The sequence below is a fragment of the Ranitomeya variabilis genome, chromosome 8, assembly GCF_051348905.1.
Source record: "Ranitomeya variabilis isolate aRanVar5 chromosome 8, aRanVar5.hap1, whole genome shotgun sequence".
Classification (NCBI taxonomy): Eukaryota; Metazoa; Chordata; class Amphibia; order Anura; family Dendrobatidae; genus Ranitomeya; species Ranitomeya variabilis.
Window position 1 is genome coordinate 202,423,965 of NC_135239.1, and position 22,279 is coordinate 202,446,243.

The 22,279-nt window shown below is 45.7% G+C and overlaps 2 protein-coding genes across 4 annotated transcripts in view; one reads left to right on the forward strand and one right to left on the reverse strand.

Annotated features, from left to right (window-relative positions):
* Positions 1-21,097, reverse strand: part of PDZRN3 (PDZ domain containing ring finger 3) — a 217,654-nt gene extending 196,557 nt beyond the window's left edge. Inside the window, exon 1 of one of the 3 annotated variants that reach the window (XM_077276247.1) lies at positions 20,289-21,097. In XM_077276247.1, the coding sequence (XP_077132362.1) occupies positions 20,289-21,002 (714 nt within the window). In that variant the 5' untranslated portion in view covers positions 21,003-21,097. The remainder of the gene's footprint in view (positions 1-20,288) is intronic. The other 2 variants (XM_077276246.1, XM_077276245.1) reach the window with 2 other exon arrangements.
* On the forward strand, positions 4,847-8,101 carry LOC143788171 (uncharacterized). Its single transcript, XM_077277599.1, has 4 exons — positions 4,847-5,225; positions 5,310-5,378; positions 5,572-5,764; positions 8,097-8,101. The coding sequence occupies exons 1-4, from the start codon at positions 5,154-5,156 to the stop codon at positions 8,099-8,101; spliced, it is 339 nt and encodes a 112-aa protein (XP_077133714.1). The 5' UTR covers positions 4,847-5,153.
* Positions 21,098-22,279: the final 1,182 nt, after the last annotated feature.

Consider the following 22,279-nt stretch of genomic DNA (forward strand, 5'->3'; position numbering starts at 1 on the left):
GTGCGGCTCCGCGAGCTCATCTGCTCAGCGGACGGCTGTAGGCTCTGCTGGCTATTTACATGCACAATTTTGGCCCAAAATCCAGACCAGACTAAAATAGTCTTTTTTTTTGCTTGAATACCTTTTTGCTTTGCGACAAAACTTTCTAACGATTTACGTCTTTTCTAAAGTCGCTGTTTAGTTTTCTGATTTTTATGTCAATGTCGCTTATCCAGATGTTTAGACTGATTCATCCAGTGTGATTTTTTTTTTTTAAACCACAAAATCTGGTGCACATGTACTCCAGACCTTCTTCTGGAGCGATTCTATATACTCCAGTTATTTTGGTGGAATTCTTACACATTTTTTTCTAAATGTGTGACTTTTTTACTCTAAAAAGACGCAAAACGAATCAAAAGAACGAACAAGTTTTTATTTTGCACAAAATTCATGCAATGCAAGTCCAGCTTTGAAAACTTGGTGCAAAAAGAGGAAAACCAGAATGTGACCCTTAAGCGAAAACCGAGCCGAAGCTCCAGACCAAGAAGAACTGTGATTTTATTTACAGTAATACTATGTAAATATCAACAAATGTAACAATACACGAGATAGAATGTAACATTTATTGATTTCTGCCAAATACTGAATTGTTTTTGGATCTCTAGAAGTGTTCCAAGGGTTAAGTACAGAAATATCCATTGGGGCTCATGTGCTATAAAAGCAGGGGATGGGTAAACATAGTCTGTGTCCACAGCAGGGTAATGTGCTCACAGCTGTCAGCCAAAAACCTATCTGTCAGACAACACTAAATACGGCTTCTTCACAAACAGCCTGGAACAAGCAGCTTGACGTTTGTCACTTGTAACAACACACAATGAGGGTATGTTAATATTATCGTGTAAACGTTCAGCCGTGGGATACAGCTGTCATAAAACATGGCATGATTATAGGGATAAAAAAAAATTACAACATTGGCGCCCCCACGAGCCCAGGACGCCCCCATGAGCCCAGGACGACCACACGAGCCCAGGATGCCCCCACGAGCCCAGGACGCCAACCAGAGCCCAGGATGCCCACACGAGCAGAGGATGCCTCCACGAGCCCAGGGCACCCCCACGAGCCCAGGATGCCCACCTGAGTCCAGGACACACCCACGAGCCCAGGACGCCCCCATGAGCCCAGGATGCCCACATGGGCAGAGGACGCCTCCTCGAGCCCAGGGCACCCCCACAAGCCCAGGATGCCCACCTGAGTCCAGGACACACCCACGAGCCCAGGACGCCCCCACGAGCCCAGGATGCCCACATGGGCAGAGGACGCCTCCATGAGCCCAGGGCACCCCCACGAGCCCAGGATGCCCACCTGAGTCCAGGACACACCCACAAGCCCAGGAAGCCCCCACGAGCCCAGGATGCCCACACGGGCAGAGGACGCCTCCTCGAGCCCAGGGCACCCCCACGAGCCCAGGATGCCTATCTGAGTCCAGCAAACACCCACGAGCCCAGGACGCCCACACGGGCAGAGGACACCTCCATGAGCCCAGGGCACCCCCAGGATGCCCACCTGAGTCCAGGACACACCCACGAGCCCAGGATGCTCCCACGAGCCCAGGATGCCCCCACAACTCCAGGGCACCCCCACGAGCCCAGGATGCCTATCTGAGTCCAGCAAACACCCACGAGCCCAGGACGCCCACACGGGCAGAGGACACCTCCATGAGCCCAGGGCACCCCCAGGATGCCCACCTGAGTCCAGGACACACCCACGAGTCCAGGATGCCCCCATGAGCCCAGGATGCCCCTGAGCCCAGGACGCCCCCACGAGCCCAGGATGCCCTCATGAGCCCAGGACGCCCCCACGAGCCCAGGATGCCCCCACGAGCCCAGGACAGCCCCATGAGCCTAGGATGCCCCCATGAGTCCGGGACCCCCCCACGAGCCCAGGACGCTCCCAAGAGCCCAGGACGCCCCCATTAGCCAAGGACGCCCCCACGAGCCCAGGACGCCCCCACGAGCCAAGGACGCCCCCACGAGCCAAGGACGCCCCCACGAGCCAAAGGACGCCCCCACGAGCCAAAGGACGCCCCCACGAGCCCAGGACGCCCCACGAGCCAAGGACGCCCCCACGAGCCAAGGACGCCCCCACGAGCCCAGGATGCCCCCAGGAGCCAAAGGATGCCCCCACGAGCCAAGGACACCCCCACGAGCCAAGGACACCCCCACGAGCCAAGGACACCCCTACGAGCCAAGGACGCCCCCACGAGCCCAGGATGCTCCCACGAGCCCAGGACACCCCAACGAGCCAAGGACGCCCCCATGAGCCCAGGATGCTCCCACGAGCCCAGGACGCTCCCACGAGCCCAGGACGCCCCCACGAGCCTAGGACGCTCCCACGAGCCCAGGACGCCCCCACGAGCCCAGGATGCTCCCACGAGCCCAGGACGCTCCCACGAGCCCAGGACGCCCCCACGAGCCTAGGATGCTCCCACGAGCCCAGGACGCCCCCACGAGCCCAGGATGCTCCCACAAGCCTAGGATGCCCCCACGAGCCCAGGATGCCCCCACGAGCCTAGGATGCTCCCACGAGCCCAGGACGCCCCCACGAGCCTAGGACGCTCCCACGAGCCCAGGACGCTCCCACGAGCCCAGGACGCCCCCACGAGCCCAGGACGCCCCCACGAGCCCAGGATGCCCACATGGGCAGAGGATGCCCACCCGAGACGTTCGCCCGTTGACTGTGCATTTTGTGAGCCAAGGTTTTTTCTTGTTCTGGAAACCTCGCAGCTGTTTTGAAGCATCCATGTTTAGCCCAGATAATGCTCCGTCTTGGCACGTATCTTTGTGGTAATCGTCTGATCAGCAGCACACTCTAGTAAATTATCTCCTTTAGTGGATGCGAGTCACAGAAATTATCCACGTGGCTGTCGTTGGCATCGCTTCCATGCCAGTCATGGGACATCATCCAGCGAGTCTGTAGCCAGTGTGTCACAGTTGTAATAATGGGGTAAGCAGCTCCAAAAATAAAAAAAACGGAACGGTAACAACCACTTCACACTGCTGAAAATGCGATACAAAACCACAGCAAAAAAAACAACCTAACACAATGCAACAATGCACAGCAAGGTAAAACGGCCACGCTGTGCACATGGTCAGTGCTTTGTTACTTTAGGGTTCGGAAAACACGAAGGGTTAAAAGAAGTAAAATGTTCATTCTTGCGGTTGCTTCGTTTTGAAGCCTCACGATTGTTATAGTTGAAGGTATAAGGAAAAGAACCTCAGCTCTGCTCCATTATCAGTGACTGCAGCTCAGCTCCATGGTCTGATGGGGTCTGCGGTAGTCTTAAAATCCACCTCCTGCCTCATGAGGGGCTCAGGCTGCCGATTTGTCCTTGCCCCATACTTTACACTGCATCTCTGATCACATAGATTTTCATGACTATGACCTAAAGACGCTTTTCATACATTATGTGTCACATTGGGACCAGTTCTATTTTAGTGAACCCAATGCAGGAGATTAATGGCGGCAGCGGCAAGAAAAGATCCCCTTTTTTCTCCATTTTTTTTTTTTTTGGGGGGGGGGGGATGTGTACAGAACCTGCATGATTTCATTCTGCAGAAACCATCATGGTGACAGATTAGATTTTCCCTGACAGCCGGGGGTTTGAGAGGGAAAAATTGTAATGTACGTGGTCCCCGAGTACCTGGAAAAACACAGCGCGGGAGTCGATTTCACGGAGGAAGCATGTCCGTCCCGCAAACAACTTCTGTGGTTGCGCATTATAAATAGAAATGTTCTATATAATTACAGGCTGCAGGTCGCATGGATTTTCATACTAGAATTTCACAAGCGGCAATAAAGGCGGCGGTCCGGGTTCGAAAACTCATTTCTATAGACCCTACTTAGGAATCCTGAGCAGAGGCGACGTCTTACATTCATCTAATAAAACAAAACCAGAATCTCTCACTTCGGAGGACCCAACAAATCTGCTCCAATGAGTAAGGTGCAATTCCTCATTTCCCCAGTGGAGGCGCTGCAGGGAATCTGAACACTTGCTTTTTCTACAAACGATAGGTGATCGCAGGGATTTCCAGCAGTAAAGAGCAGTTTATTGTTTGGGATCCTTCCGAAAAAGGTATTAATTGAAGATCGTAACCTCTTTAGTGCAGAATATCTTAAAGGAAAAGTCGGGGATCCTCAAGTTTCAAAGTACTAAATTAGTTATAATTACTGTATGGATAGAGACTAAAGGGCGGGGGAGGGTTAGGTTAGCGTAGGTCACGGCAGAGATGTAACCTAATGCTCCTGGGCTCCAAAGCCAAATAAGGGACCCCCATGTGCCATTACTGGTGTGAACACATTGGGCCGCCATAAGCACCTGGGTAAGGGGGTGACTGCAACCTCATATTCTTCCCTAAGAACATAGGAAGTCCCTTTGGTCTAAAGCTGCAGTTTCCAAAAAAAACTTCAGAACTTTTTGGTGCACCCATTGAAGTTTTCTAACTTTTTTAAAACTTTTTCCCTGTATGGATGTGATGTCCTGGTGCACCTTGGCTGATCCATGAAAATATGGGCACGGATTAATAACCTCTGCCCTATTACTAAGGCAATGGTTTTCATACAACCTACATTAAGGGTGGTTTCACACTTGCGTTTTTGTCTGCAGCGTTTTTTGCACAAAAAAACCTATGCGTTTTTTTCCCTATCTTTAACATTAAAAACGCATGCGTTTTTTTATACGCGTTTGGTTGCGTTTTGAAACGCATGCGTTTTTTTGCTGCATGCGTTCTTTTGCAGAAATGCAACATGTAGTATTTTTGAGAGGCTTTTTTTGACACATAAAAACGCATGCGTTTTCATGCGGTTTTTTTTGTGTCAAAAAATACATTGGAGTCAATGGAAACACATGCGTTTTTTTGTGCATGCGTTTCAATTTAGATAAGGTGGTCTAGACACTGATAAGCCACCCCCTAGCAGCAGGGAGATAAAAGGGAGGTTGGGGGAAGTTTCTGGTCACTTCTCATCAGACTCCCAAGAAGACAAGACACTGCCAGGACGCATTTAGGTGGACAAGACCCAGAGCAATGTGAGTATATCCTAGGCAATGCCTTTATTTTCAATTTTTTGGATCTACATGTCCTAATTTCTTCCATTTCTTTCTTTCTACATGCCTCAGAATGTCTTCTTCGGAGTCTTCATCTGGTGAGGAGTTTGAGCCACGTCAGTCGGAAGTGGAGCATGTGAGTGAGGTTAGTTTTTGGCCCGTCAGCTTGGTAAGTATTCACTGTCACATTGACACATGTGACAATTTGATTTTTTTTTTTTTTTTTTAGAGCACTTCTACTGAGGGACAGAGAGGGACGGAGCAGCGGAGTCAAGGTCCGGTGGGAAGACGGCAGCGGGTATGTAGACAAGGCTGACTGTCCTCATTGTAATATTATTGAATCTTCCTTTCTTTACCCTTATATTTCTTTTAATTTTTCTTATAGAATCCTTTTCTGAGTTGACTTTCATATTCATGCCATTTCTCATCATCTGTTAATTTTTTTTCCTAATGTGATTGAGCAAACTTAAATGATTTTCTTTTAATTTTAGGTTTCACAACGGGACGATGACAGGATAGATAACAACCTCCTGATAACCCTTGTCCAGGAGCGAGTTCCGTTGTGGGACGGCCGGGATCCACAGCACGCAGTGAACAGAACGCTCCGTCGGTTGTGGAGTGAGGTGGCCCAAGCGTTGTGGGATGGCTGGGACAATGCCCCGCCACGGGTCCGTAATGCATTTGGTAAGTGTTGCACTGCAGTGTGAAACAGCAGAGACCTTTGCCGTGCTCTCTTGACTGTGTGTGATGAAAGAAACTCTCCGGAGTTTCTTTCATCACACACAGTTGTCTTTGCACGGCCAAAAGTCCATTTTCTGACCATTATATTTTATTTTTATTACACAGTGGATAAAATAAGAACACGTTGGCGTTCCATGAAGGACCACTTCAACAAGGACCTGCGCGCAGAGAATCGTACTGCAAGTGGTTCCGGAGCAAGGCACCGGCTGTACAAGTACCATCGTGTGCTGTCCTTTTTAAGACCGGTCCTTCTCATGAGAACGTAAGTATTTCTCACATGCTTCTGGTTGTATTGCATTGACATAATATGTAATTTCAAATTCCACAGGATGTACCGTCTTGTTATACTTTGGTATTAATTTTCTGTTTTCTTTTTTCACAGCACACACAGCACGACTGTCGCACCAGGTTCTGGAGTGGTCCTTCAGCCGGCAGCCACGGACCCGTCCCAGCCATCCAGCAGCGCAGCAGCAGGTGGGCCTTCCACACTCACTGGAGACCAGGGAGCTGGCCCGTCAGGTATTCCCCTTTCGCAGTCCTCTTTCACTGCACCCTTTTTTGCGGGCTCATCCCGGCAGCGACAGAGGGCTTCGGACAGGTCACTCATGCCTGAGTTTTTGCACTTGAGCTCGGTTTTACACGAAGCAATCAAGGCTTTAGGTGACAGAATGGATGTGTCTCATAACCTCTTAAATTGCAGGATCCAGGATGTCACCAAAAGCCTTGATCAAGTTAAAGCCGACCTCCAGAGGCCAGCTCATCATTTTTTAACCAAATAGAGCAGGGCATGTCGGAACACCTTAGCCCTGATCTCCAGCTGAGTGTGATGCAGGCCTGCAATGCTGCTTTTGTGCAGGCTATGCAGCAGAGTCGCAATTTACAGCAGACAGTGGTGGCATATCCAACTGTGCCGTCACTGTCACGATTAACCTCCATTCCTACCTCTGCTGCATACCACTGCATGGCCACCTCTATTCCATCCACAGGTGTACTCCACTACAGCGCCAACACGATGACGAGTGCTGTTGGACATCCCACCGCCACCACCGTGACAACCGCTGCTCCGGCTTGGACCTCCTCTGCTGACACCACGATGCCGCAGGACCCTGGCGTGGCTTTTCGGGCCGTCCCCCTCCCGATGCAGCAGGACCCAGGCATGGCGTATCGGACCGGCCCCCCCCCCCCCCCGATGCAGCAGGACCCAGCCATGGCGTATCGGACCGGCCCCCCCCCCCTGATGCAGCAGGACCGAGGCATTGCTTTCCGGGCAGGACCCACCCCGATGCAGCAGGACCCAGGCATGGCGTATCGGACCGGCCCCCCCCGATGCAGCAGGACCCAGCCATGGTGTATCGGACCGGCCCCCCCCCCTGATGCAGCAGGACCGAGGCATTGCTTTCCGGGCAGGACCCACCCCGATGCAGCAGGACCCTGGCAGGGATTTATGTTCCCCTCCACCAGCAATGCAGCAGGACCCCGGGAGGGCATTATGTTCCCCCCCTCCAGCAATGCAGCAGGACCCTGGGAGGGGTTTATGTTTCCCCCCCCAACGATGCACCAGGACCCTGGCAGGGCTTTATGTTTCCCCCCAACTACCATGCAGTTGGACTCTGGCGTTGCCGAGCGATCCACAATCGAAATGGACTGTGAGATAGTAGAGTCGGACCCTGACGTGTCTCCCGCCACCACGCAACAACATATGAGCCCACCAAGACATCCCCCTACCAGGAAAACCCAAAAGAAAACTCCGAAAACCCATAACAAACAAAAAACTCTTAGTATTCCTCCCCCATCACCTACCGATGTGTCTGTATTGTCAGTTTTGTCTCACCCTTCCAGTGCGTCTCAAGCCTCTCATGTGTTAAGCCCCATCCCCGAACTTCCAGACCCTTCCAGTTTTCTTGCCCCTTCTCCTGCCACCTCTGCCTCCTCCACGGTGAGCCAGGCTTCAGTTCTTAACACCCCCCGTTTACGTCACTCTACCCCAAGCCGTCGCGGTACAACCCGTCACGGTACAAAAAAATAAATGTTTAAATCTGTTTGTTAACTAAATAAAAAAAATGTTAATTTGCCACAATTATGTTTGGTTTATTGTGTCTATCACCACTGTCAATACACACCAATAAACTTCGCCACACACTTATTCTTTGGGCCAAAACATATCTCCAGTAGTTTAAAATACAAGACTACATCTATATGTGTTTCTTTAGTAAACAGATATGAGTTGGCCCAAAAATTCTAACAGTTATTTCCATACTCTTTTTTTTGTACCTAGTGTGACAGTACAAAGAGAAAATGGTGGAAATCAAGTTCAGTACTCTACTGAACAGGTCAGGTGTCCAAAAACTCATAAGTTAAGACACCTGACCTATTGAGTTGATAACTGCTTTGTATATTCACCATATTCTCTTCTTTAGACCTAACAAATGATGTGACAATGGTTGTCACACGCTACATATCTATGCTCACCTGGCCAGGTGTAAGAAATTGTGAATTCATGAGCATGTATATGCTTATCATGAATTCATTATTTCTGACACTTGACTTGATGGGTATAGATAGCGTGACAGTGATTGTCTCAGTCTTGACGCAATGACGTCAACAAGATTACCAATAAATCAACATGGTTTCCATTATTAGAAGTATGCGGCCAGTGTTTTATATCATTATTTGTAAATCAAAATAGGGAGTGCAACAATATAAGAGGTCAATTATGATATTAAAATAATAACTATTACCTCCTCATCTATCACCCACTCCTGGTTTTGGATTACAAAATATGATATACATACATATCTACTGCCCGTCTTTGGTCAACCTTTGTTTAGAGAGGAAAAAGATAGGAGACACGGTCAACCCAACCAACACTCAAGTTTATTAATTTGAAATATTTTTATAAGTATATAATAATTGGTAAAGATAAACATACAACAGGACATTTACACAGCATTGTCCTGCCATGACACCCGTCCAATATCGGAAACAAAATAGGCCGCAAATTGGTCCCGCATAAGACCAACGGCTGCAGATGACCGCATCGGGTGATGATGGAAATCAGGCAGTGGGTTCATCCAGTTCAATGTGGGGTTGCTCCTTAGCAATTAGGTAATTGTGGAGAACCACACAGGCTTTGACCACCTCGTCCACTGTTTCCACTTTTAGATTTATGGCTGTTGCAAGAATGCGCCATTTAGCGACCAGAATGCCAAAGGTACACTCTACTGTTCTTCGGGCCCTGGTCAGTCGGTAGTTGAATATTCTTCTAGTGTGGTCCAAGTCCCTACTAGAATAGGGCTCCAGTAGGTTTTCACACATCTGGAAGGCCTCATCCCCAACCATAACAAATGGCAGCGGTGGGCCTTGAGTGTTGGGGAGAGGCTGTGGAGGGGGAAAATTAAAATTGTTGCCATACACACGGCGGCCCATATCCGAGCTCTTGAAAGTCTGGGAATCGTTGCCACGGCCAAAAGCTCCAATGTCCACGGCGATGAAGCGACAGTCCGCATCAGCTATTGCCATGAGCACTACAGAAAAGTATTTTTTGTAGTTAAAAAAACTCCGATCCGGTTCTGGCAGGTTTGATAATGCGGATGTGCTTTCCATCCACCGCTCCTAAACAGTTGGGGAAATCACACACATTCAAAAATTTATCGGAAATTTCACGCCACATGTCCGTGGTGGGTAGTGGTATAAAATCCTCACGGAGTGCATTCCATAACGCACGACAGGTGTCCACAACTATTCCGGAGAGGGTGGATATTCCAAGGCGGTACTGGAAGTGGAGGGAAGATAAACTCTCTCCTGTGGCAAGAAATCTAGAAGAAAAAGAAACAAAAAAAAAACATTAAAATCTACTCTTTTTATGGTGTGGTTAAAAATAACAAAAAGAAAAAAACAAATAAAATACATGTCATAAACAAAATTTGGACTGTCAGTGGTTTAGATTTTGAACGTACCTTAATGTCACCAGCAGACGTTCCTCGGGTGGAATCGCTCTACGGAGCTGGGTGTCCTGTCGCCGTATGGCTCCTTGGATACGAGACAGCAAATCCCGGAACGATTCTTGCGACATTCTCGTGTAATCCTGGAATTTCTCAGGGTTGGCATTCAGCTCCGCATAGAGCGTGTAATAGGCTCCACGGCTCTCACGCACTTCAATAATGGGGTGCCTCCAAAAACGCCTACGTTTTCTCCTTCTCCATCTTTGGCGGTTTCGTTCTTGCTCCCAAGCAAAAGCACATGCCAGAAAAATCTTGAAGCTGAAATCCAGGTTGAAATAAAAGCTCTCCATGCGAAGATCCATCATGAAACAGGAAACAGTAGCAAGCTGTTAAAATTTCTGTACCCCTAGGGTCAATATATAGAGAGCCCATCATATACGCCCTCTCTATTCCCATTGGTGGTGTCAGGTTATCTTTTTTTGGCTCCTTGTTTTTTTTGGTGAAAAGTTAAAAAAAACGCAAACGCATGCAAAAACGCATGTAAACGCGTGTAAACGCTGCGTTTTTTTGGATGCATGCGTTTAACGCATGCGTCAAAAAAACACAGCGTTTACACGCGTTTACATGCGTTTTTTCACAATGCGTTTTTTTTTAAAAAACGCATGCGTTTATAAACGCAAGTGTGAAACCAGCCTAACACCTGGACATGATCACATCCAGTTTCCAAGGTTGATAATAGAAATCTATCCTTAAAGATGGCGTGCCACTTGGATATTGCGTGCGGGATCTGATTTTTTTTTTTCTCGCACTCATAGACTTTGAGTGTGTGAGTTTCATCCGAGACCCAGATGAAAGTGCGACTGTTTCTCATGGACCGAGAAAAAAAGCAAAGAAAAAAAAACCCAACAACATGGGTCAGTGTGCTGGAGAATAAAAAAATCGGATAGCACATGTCCGATTTATACGCTCGTCCGCGCGAGACCTAAGGGTGACTGGGTAGAGTGATGAGACGGTCTCCAAAACAGGTTGTCCATGTGTCCTAAGTTTGTCCACATGCAGAAGATCCGAGATGGCTGAACCTGCTGATACAGATGCGATTTGCGTGCAATCTATTGCGCATGGAGACCCCCAATGAGAGGAGTATGCGGAAAGAGGGTACAACGCTTGATTAGAGTGGCTCTTGTGCCCTAAATCTGCCCATGTACAGTAGAAAAAAAAAAAGACGATGCTAAACCCACTGATTTGGGCGACAACCTTATGTTTTGGAGACCTCCAAACTGTTCCTCAATGAAAGCTGTCAGGCTGAAATATGGCTGTATACATAAGGTCTAAAGCAGAGACATAGGGGGGAAGACATGGGCACGTGCCCGGGTACCAGGAGGCACCAGTGAGCCAAGGGTGTGAAAACACAGCACAAATTGTACCTATGCCCCGGATAAAAGAAAGCTCAGCGACGGCTCCAGATAAGGGGCTTATTTAGTGACTTCTCTAATGGGGGAAAAAAAAACAATTTGGATCAGATTTTAATCAGCGTTTGGTCCGTTTTTACCATCATACTTTATTTCGTTTTTGCGCACAAGCAAACTTTCATAAACTTCTCCTATCGAACAAACGTGAAAATCAGACGGCACCCGAGCGCTGCCCAATTTTTCTCAGGCCTACGGAATTGCATTGGCGCGTTTGATTCATGACTCAGATCAAAACTGCTCATGTCTCTGTGTTTTTTGGTGTAAATCAGTTGGTCCGCAAAAAAAACACGGATAAGGGAACAGCAGCGGAGAACTCGTATCTATTATAGTCCATCTGTGAAAAACATGGATGAAAAGTGTATGTGAAAAACTGAAGTCGGAATGAGGCCAAAGGAGAACAGTCCTGATATTAACACTATATTAGATAAAATATAATATAAAATATATATATATATAAAAATATATATATATAAAATAAATATATATATATATATATATATATATATATATATATATATATAAATAAAATATAATAAAAAGTGGTTTTTTTCATTATTTTATGGAGCGAGCGCACCGCTCCCCTGCTTCCTGTTTGCTGGAGTGGCGGTGCACTCCTGATGAACCACCGACCCGAACTGAGAACAGAGAAGGGTTTTTTTTGTATTAAGAGATTAATTACAAAGTTATTAGAAGCACTTTGCAATTTTACCCATTTGTGATGCTGAGAAAGCCACATGGTCGAGTCCATTACAGAAGGTCTATGGTCCCAGTGGACCAGACCAGACCAGTCAGACCAGTGGACCTCCTGGCAGGTTTGCTGCACATGAGAGGGGCACGGTTCGGGATTTACGTTCCTGGTCCCACAACATAGCTCACAAAACTTAAGAATAGCCACATCCTCAGGATGTAAATCCTGTTAACAACTATGGTGGAGCAGAGACACCCTGGCTCCCTGCTCCACCATTTACTCAGGAAGGCCGCAGGGGAAGACAGGAGGAGCCATGAGCGAGGTGAGACTATGTGGTTATAGTTGGACAATATTATTTTACAGCACTGATGGCAATTTTGGTCTTGGTACGATCGAGATCAGTATGGTGGAATATTCCGTATTGTTAGTCTTGAAGTACCGTAAATTATTTTTTTACTCCAGTTTTAGGCAGCGTCATATTTGCAATATCGATGGAAATGGGACCCACCATCTGGGGAAGTGTGTGTGTGTGGGGGGCAGCATGGGCCTATGTGCTATCAAATGCCAGGGCTGAATTTCAGTCCCAGTCCTGTATCCATCCATCCATCTACATATCTATCTGTCCATCTATTCATCCGTCCATGTATCGTATCCATAAACCAAGTCTGCACTTCTCATAAGCAGCGCTCTAATTTATTGGATCCATGCGATCAGAGACATTTTTTCAGATCTGCTTGTCAGAAACCTAATACGTTCTCCTGATATCTATGTGGAATAATAGTCCGACAACAATTGGTGCTACTCAATAATTGTGTGTGTATAAAAAAGGTAAAAAAAATCAATAATACTCTGACACATGGGGTCGAAAAATTATACAACTGGATTGTCAAAATAATGAAATCCTGAGAGTTCAGCTCATAGATCAATGGCTCTAATGGTTCTCCACCCATATGAGGTCCTATAACCCTAACACATCCTGACCCCTTTTATATGCTGCATTTAATACGTTGATATGTCAGGGGTCATAACAGGCTAACACTGAGAACCAAGCACAATGACATATTAATACTTGGGCTTCTAGAATAATAACATATCAATACTGAAGAGACCCTACAACAATCTCAATAAGCATCCAAAAAAAAGAATATGTCAATAATAAGTGGACATCTTAAGCAATGACTTATGATATTGAGGAGCTAAGAACAATGACATATTAATAAATGGGCTTCTAGAACAATCATATACTGAAATGGAGGATGCCAGGACGATGGATTTCTGGAATGATTACATACTAACATTGGGGTTCCTAGAACAATGGCATCTAGAAAGAGCAGAAGCCTCGTGACTATTGGACGCCATGTTGTTTCTGTACGGTGAAAGTAGGGGACCTAACACGGTGACGTTAATACTTGTGTTATAGTACAAGAACATACAGATGCTATGGACTCTAGAAAAATCCCATTCGAATACTGAGGATGCTAGAACCATGGCATTAATATATACATTAATATATAGTGAATCCCGAGGATCCTAGAGCAAAGAAATCTGCAAGAAGTAAAAGACATCCTGACTCTTGACCTCCTACAGAAGAGTAAGGGACCTAGAACAATGTTATAGAAATACTTGGGATTCTAGAAAAAAAATATAACAATACAAAGCACCCTAGAACAATCTCATGCAAATGATGAGGATTCTAGAACAATCACATAGGATAATGGAGGATGATGTGTACTGATACATTTAAAGGTGGTTCCCAAAATATGAAGTTATTCTTTATCCAGGGGATTGATTGGCTACAATTTGCAGATAGCTGGGGTCTGACCTCTGGGACCACCGCTGATCCCAAGAACAAGGCTCTGGAGCAGAGGGGCCTAAGCTCAACCATTACTCCATTTATTGTCTATGGGACAGACGGAAATAGTTTTGGATATGGGATACGGGATAACGTCATATTTTGGGGATAACCCTTGAAGAATAAAGGCAAATAAAGAAATACACATTGATTCTCAGCTTCTTTCATTGATAATAGTTCTGTAGCTGAGAGCCAAAGTCTCATCCATGAGCACAATGGATCCTGTCCAGCAATCATGTCTATTTATCAACAATGGACGCTGCTACAATGTTTCATTCCGCTACATAAACAATCACATGCTAAACATGGTCCATGCACATCACCAAAGGAATCTTCTTCTTCCTTAACACTTTCCTTCCCTGATGACAAGAACAACCAGCAGGGACTGGAGAGAAAAGTTTTCCTAACAACTGGAAGAAGTGTCAGAGTTGTCGCTGCAGGCGTCAGTCCTCTCTGCCCACAAGAACCTCTGCTTTCCCTACTGAACTATTCTTTGTCAGGCACATACCACCCCACCAGAAAACCACATTACTTCTCATCTTCCTTATTTGGAAGTCTTCAAACTTTAGAGAATGCGGACTATAAAAATCATGGAAATTCTGTAGAATGCCAACTTACATTTTTTGGAATTGTTGTAAAAGGAAAAAAAAATCATCAATGCATCAGCTTAAAAAAGGGATTTCACCCTAACAGCAAGTCCTTCAGATTTTCCGATTTGCCGCTACCACCTGAATTTTAGTTACCACCCAGCTTTTCCAGGCTACTGAATTCCAAATGTCTACTTGTTTAGTACATATAAGTATTTGACTAAAGTTAGATGCAAATGGCCGGATTATTCTGATCAGAGTGGCATCAGTTTTTCTCCAGACGTGAAGAACAAAGACTCTCCACTATCTCCATTCTATTAGTCCATGAAAAGTGAAAATTGGACTGCACTCGGATGTCATCTGAGTGCGTTCCAATTTTTTTCAGAGACTCAGACTTGACATTTTTTTTATGGGAATGGTCTGCCATTCGTCCGCCTAGCAACCATATATCATTTGTTTTATTTTCACAAATATTAATTGATATATTATTGTTATTCATTGTTAGTATATAGGTATTTCTACGTTCAATTTGATTTTACATCTCCATTTTATCAGTCCATGAAAAGTGAAAATTGGACTGCACTCGGATGTCATCTGAGTGCGCTCCAATTTTTTTCACAGTCTCAGACTTGACATTTTTTTGTGCGAATGGTCTGCCATTCGTCCGCCTAGCAACCATATATCATTTATTTTATTTTCACAAATATTAATTGATATATTATTGTTATTAATTTTTGGTATATAGGTATTTCTACGTTCAGTTTGTTTTTACATCTCCTTTCTACCAGTCCATGAAAAGTGAAAATTGGACTACACTCTGATGTCATCCGAGTGCGCTCTAATTTTTTTTCACTGACCCCGACTTCACATCTTTTGATCTGACATTTGGATAAAAATCGGACATGTCTGTGTTTGTTTTTTCTTGCATCGCTAGGTCCAAGAAAAAAAAAAATCAGACGTGCACAGCCTCATAAAACATCATGAGAATGATTGTGATCTGTGAAAACCATGGATAACACTCGTCCAAGATCGTCCCTTATAGTAAGTTTTAGCTACTAAGGGACCAACGAAGCCATGGGGTCATTATGGGGTTTTTTTTTTGCCAAAAAATGCATTTCGACTGCAACTTTACCAGCGACTGAACTACCCAGATGATTTTGGCAGCACAATAGCAATATCGAAAGCACTTGTAATCCTGGTCTAATTCTGTCCGCCAAAAACTTTCATGGAAGTGTGACCCGCCGTTGGTTCCGCCCGGCTCATAGATAGAGGCGCCAAGCTGAGAAACCTCCTCTATAACCGCTATGTGTCTTAATAGGGCACATGGAAAGATTAGCCTTCATGAGACCAAAGAAAAAAAACACTAAAAAATAAATCAAAGTGTAAAAATTAAAATAAATAAATAAATAAATAAATGACCCTGTGAATAGACCCTCAGCGTTTATTCACACAGCGCAGTCACGTCACCAATTTTTCCCAAAAACGTAAGACTTTGCTGTGATTTTGGGACCTTGATCATGGCCAGTTAGGTGTGGTGGACGCTCAGTGGAGAGCTTGATAGCGCACCATCAACTAAGCGTCCACCATACCGGTCTTAGCAGTCGATGATGAAGATCCGGAAAAGATGAGACATTGGCCATCTTGTAAAGGGACGTACCCCTGAATACTCAAGAAATAATACTTTTCTGCTTGGTAAATTGGGAGGTGACTGGTTTGGTTGGACCTATGTTGGTCTTGCGGTTCCCAAAACAAGGCGATTATGGGGGGTCAGGACCCACCAGAGATCTGCGGTTATCAGAGGAGACCAGGCCCTGGAGTCTGAGGGGTCCCCCTAGACCCCCCATTTAATGAGGTGTCATAGGTTTGGGAACCCATTCCATATTTTGCATTGGGGTCCAGAAGTGTCCAAGGCCGCGATCTCCGCGGGGGCCCAATGTCGTCCATGGTCCTCCGGCAGCCGAGGTGTTAATTTTTGCTGTATTTCGCCTTGTTATTATAAGCCTGGCCTTTGACATTACTTTATAAAGCAGACATTGTTTCCAGGGAGCAGCTAAAGAAACGGGTTGTAAATATTTGTCCCTAACACAAGACCCCACTGCTGGGCTGAGCCCACAGCTGACAGACATGTCTGGGGGCAACAGGGAAAAGCTCTGCGAAAATCACTCCGACCACTTCACCAAATTTATGGGCAGGAAGAAAAGGAGGCATTATACCATATAACACCCATCTATGGGGCCGGACAAGAAAGCCATCACACAGACAGAAAGAAACAGCTCAAATTACTGGGAAAAATGATTTTTTTCCAGTCCTGGGAAAGCTGGGTGATATGCAAAATGGCCCAATAAAGGGGGTCACCCAGCTTTCCTTTATCCCTGATCAACAAATTTGCTAGGGTAATCAGTCACATGTACTAGGCTGATTACCATTCAGGAGTCTGGGAAAGCTGGGTGATCATTGCAGCTATTGTGGGTGACATTCACTGCATTCAAGACAAATGTGTTCTTCAGGAGTCTGGGAAAGCTGGGTGATCATTGCAGCTAATGTGGGTGACATATTCATTGCATTAAAGACAGATGTGCTCTTTGGGAGTCTGGGAAAGCTGGGTGATCATTGCAGCTAATATGGATGACATTAATTGCATTCAAGACAGATGTGCTCTTCAGGATCCTGGCAAAGCTGGGTAATTATTTTAGCTACTGTGGGTGACATTCATTGCATTCAAGACAGATGTGCTCTTCGGGAGTCTGGGAAAGCTGGGTGATCATTGCAGCTAATATGGATGAAATTCTTTGCATTCAAGACAGATGTGCTCTTCAGGAGTCTGGGAAAGCTGGGTGATCATTGCAGCTGTGCCCTTAAAAGTGTTATCCAGTGATGCATAATAATTGCATTCAAGGCAGTGTGCTCTTCAGGAGTATGGAAAAGATGGGTGACATCTCTTTAGAGAGCTATATTAATTGTCCTTGAATCCAGAAAAGCAAATTTAAATCTTTACTGCACCCCCTTTGCATATACAAAAACATATTTACTATTCAGGACACTGAGAAAGCTGGGTGACCACCTAAATGGAAACAGAATTGCACAGCACCCAGACCCTTTTGGTTACTGAAAATAAAATCTGCAGAACTATTGAGTAATGTACCCCTTACATGCAGATTTACTACTTATGAGGCTTGGAAAGCTGGGTGACAGCTCTTCAGAAATAGCTTTATAGATTGTCACTCAGCTTTCCTCGATTCCTAAAAAGCAAATCTGCCAAACTATTGAGTAATGCACACTCTTACATGTAATAGGCAAATTTACTACTCAGGAGGCTTGGAAAGTTGTGACATCTCTTCAGAAAATAGTAATATTGATTGCCACTCAGCTTTCCTTGATTCCTGAATGCAAATCTGCTTAGCTATTCATTTACACACACCTTCACATGTACCAGAGATGAAAAAGTGTGGAAAAAGCTGGGTGACTACCCTTTGAGTGTGTCATAATGGCCACTACATTGGTTGCTACACCGCTTTCCTTGATTCCTGAAAAGCAAATTTGCTTAGCTATTCATTGATACATCCCATGTACATCTAGGAGACAGAAAATTGTTGGGTGACAACTTTTGAGAGCTATAGCAGCAGTCCTATTAATTGTCACCCAGCTTTCCATGGTTCCTAAAAAGCAAATCTGCTTAGCTATTCATTTCTACACCCTTCACACGCACCAGAGAGATTAAAGAGTGCGGAAAAAAGCTGAGTGACAACCCTTTGAGCATGCCATAATGGCTACTATGTTCGTTGCTACCCAGCTTTCCTTGATTCCTGAATGGCAAATCTGCCGAGCTATTCATTGATACATCCCTTATACTGTACATATATGAGTCAGAAAAGTCTGAAAAAGCTGGGTGACAACTCTTGAGAGCTATAGCAGCATTCATAGTATCACCCAGCTTTCCTTGATTCCAGAATGGCAAATCTGCCTATCTATACAGTGGTACATTACATGTACCAGCATCAATATTCTGGGGTCAGGGAAAGCCGAATCAATCTGACTCTATCAAAAGTCACCCAGCTTTCCTTGAATCCGGAACAGTAAATCTGCAAAACACAGGTGGCAACAGAAGGTTTTTTTTAGTGTCGCCGCCACTTTATTATAGGCACGATTAGTGGCGCCATGCCACTATTATCTGTATTGAGACCCTCCTTGTGATTGGCTATTGCCCAGTTGAGAGTTTGCATCTGACACTCGGGAAAGTAGAGTCATTGCTTTTTATAGCCTGGACAAGCCCAATATTAAGAAAGTATTTGATTTTTCACGTAACCCATAATTTTGGTGAATGATTTGTCGCCCCGTCTGCCCTAAGGGTTTTCTGGTATAGACTTAACCATTTCTTTTCTGAAAAGAAATCGCAAGCCATTCATTTTTTTTATTCTGTTTGATCCTGGAAAAGCTGGGTGACACCAATACTGTCACCATTATAGCTCCCTGTCATCCAGCTTTCCCATTATCCTGACTGGTGGTTATCCATCTGCACTAAAGTGGTTATTCAGAAGCCGATGCATTCACTGATGGCCAGAAGAACTGGTTAAAAGTATGTGCCCCCTTTAGGTTTCTATCATTACCGGAGTCAACATGATGGAACTACAAGCCCCAACATGCTGCACTAGGTGGCCTTGCATGCTTGAGCCATGAACTTGCAGTTCCCCTGATTGCTTAGAGCTATTGTATATGTTATCAGCCAAATCAGGATTCTTCCCTAGCTCAGTGATCTGCAGCCGTGGCGATCAGGGTTTTCTGGGATCTGTAGTGCCACAGTAGCCAGAGAGCCACTGATACCTTAAATCAATGCCAGAGACAAACCATTCATCTACTACGTGACAACTTCCAAGTTCTGGCAAACTTTTCATACTATGTGATGACCATAGATGCAATATCTGATCATTTGCTGGGGGCACTGTTTCTCAGACCAGTCACGTATGGAGTCGCATTGGCAATAATCCATGGGAAAAACATGCAAATTAGCTTGATTTCTTACCTATGTGAATTCGTAAGGATTTTGCAAAACTTTTTTAATTGCTACAGTTTCTATAAACTTTTTCAGTATGGTAGAATATCGTAGTGTGCAGGTTGCCTTGGCGCCCCTCTGCCCTGTAAGAAGATGCCAGTGCTGACCCTGACCTGTCATAATTGTGACAATGATCCATGAGAAAAACATGCAAATTAGCTCGATTTCTTTCCTCTGTTAATTTGTAAGGATTTTGCTAAACTTTTTTAATTGCTAGTTTCTATAAACTTTTTCAGTATGGCGGAATATTGCAGGGTGCAGGTCGCCTTGGCGCCCCTCTGCCCTGTAAGAAGATGCCAGTGCTGACCTTGACCTATCATAATTATGACAATGATCCATGAGAAAAACATGAAAATTAGCTCAATTTCTTTCCTCTGTTAATTTGTAAGGATTTTGCTAAACTTTTATTGCTACAATTGATATCTTTTTCAGTATTGTGGAATATCGCGGCGTGCAGGTTGCCTTGGCGCCCATCTGCCCTGTAAGAAGATGCCAGTGCTGACCTTGACCTATCATAATTATGACAATGATCCATGAGAAAAACATGAAAATTAGCTCAATTTCTTTCCTCTGTTAATTTGTAAGGATTTTGCTAAACTTTTATTGCTACAACTGATATAATCTTTTTCAGTATGGCGGAATATTGCGGAGTGCAGGTTGCCTTGGCGCCCCTCTGCCCTGTAAGAAGATGCCAGTGCTGACCCTGACCTGTCATAATTGGGGGATTAACAATGGGATTTTTGTTCCTTGTCAGTAACAAAAGTAGGGATCAGCACAACTTCTTAAAGGGATACTTGTTGATGATCGGTGACTTTAAATCAAAGTGTCAACCAGTATATGTGACGCTACATCTCCGAGCATGCGTGTGGCGTCGCCGTCTTACCTTGCAAGGTGATGCCACTGCCTTGGTGAGGGAGTCCAGCCTGGCGCTGTACTCGGTGAACTTCTTCTGGTACCTGAGCGCTGTCATCTGCAGCTCGTTTTGCACGGCGGAGAGCTGGGACAGCAGAGATTTCTCCCTCTTGCCCGATCTCAGCGCCCTTTTCTTGAGTTCGGTCTCCAGACCGGATATTTTAGTTTGAAGAAGACCATTCTGCCCCTTCACCGCCTTCAGACAGCAGTGATCCCCGGATTTTTGCTCCCTATAGGTCAACATGAGCCCGCATCCCTTCTGGCAGATGCCAACCGCCCGGTGCTCGCAGCATTCCCTCATGTGGGCGTCCATGTCCTTCAGGTTGAGCACCTCATTGCACCCCTTATTCCGGCACTTGGCTGGCGAATAGTCGCACATCTCCGCGTGTTCCCCCAAATTTTGGAGCTTGACCACCTTGTCGCATCCCCTGGACTGGTTGTCACATTTGATATCCAACTTGAGGATGAGGTTTTTCAGGGGCAGCACGTGGTTGAGCTCCTTGGCGGAGATTCGTTGGCATTTCACCGGGCAGCTGCCTTGCTGTACCACCCATGGTAGGACGCAGCCTGCGCAGAACACATGTCCACAGGGGGTGGTCAGGGGGTCCTCCAGCACCCGGTTGCATAGGTTGCATTTGAAATCTGGGTCTACTTCCCCACTAAAGCGATCTAATTCAAAGCCCATAGTGCTGCCCCTTGTAGTAGCTCCTTGCTGGGCATTGGGAGATCCCAGACTGGCTGGCTGCAGGCTGTGCACTGACTCAACTCACAGCAGAGCCTGTGGGGGCGGGGGCGGCCTCCACCATATGTACTGGAGGCTGGGATTTATTTTCCAAGTGAAGGAGGGGCTGCAGAGACCAGGGAGGCACATGTGTCAAGGAAAGTTCTGCAATCTTGGGACAAAACTGCAACAGCAGAGAGATACATTGTAACATTCCTAACAGAATGTTCATCATCCAGTCCATACATTCAGCTGCTGCTGCAGCACCTCTTGCCTGCCTACCTGCCTGGCTAATTAACCCTTCTCATTTTTGTATCCTACTCAAACCGAAAAGCGTCGCTTTTAAATATGCAAAGAAGGGATCTGTTTTTACTTGGCGACATGATGTAATGATTTGTATCCGATCCTGGAGACGTATGCAGGAATAATAAGTTTCTGCTGAGTGAATTTATTGCCTTAGGGGGGCGCTCTGGAGTTTCTTAACCCTTTATGTCAGCGAGTCCAATGAATAAAGAATTTTGTGCCGAATGATCACCTGCATTATTTGTACTGCGCTCCAGAGTATGTTAGCATTATATAAGTAATATAGGGATAGAGACGAGAGACGTCATGGTCTAGTGATACAGGATAGAGCAGAGCGCTGCCTCCAGAGATCAAATTTGGCCATATACTTTAAATCGCTATCAACCGACCCCCTTACACATGCACGCTCAGCTCCTGTGAGGGTACATGCGTTATTGATCGAGAGAGGAAAGTAAGCTGCTGCCATTCTTCTCTGAGAGAAGGGTCTTTTTTTCCATGAAAACAAAATGATTGGGCATGTTGATATCCATCAGCATGATCTCTCTCTCTCTACCACACATATGCATGCGCACTCAGCTCCTGTGAGGGTACATGTGTTCTTGATCAGCAGAGGAAAGTAAGCTGCTGCCATTCTTCTCTGGGAGAAGGGTTTTTTTTCCATGAAAACATAATGATTGGGCATGTTGACACCCCTCAGCATGATCTCTCTCCCTACCACAGCCATATGCATGCACACTCAGCTCCTGTGAGGGTACATGTGTTCTTAATCAAGAGAGAGGAAAGTAAGCTGCTGCCATTCTACTCTGGGAGAAGGGTCTTTTTTTTTCCATAAAAACAAAATGATTGGGCATGTTGATATCCATCAGCATGATCTCTCTCTCCCTACCACACCCAAATGCATGCACGCTCAGCTCCTGCGAGGGTACATATGTTCTTGA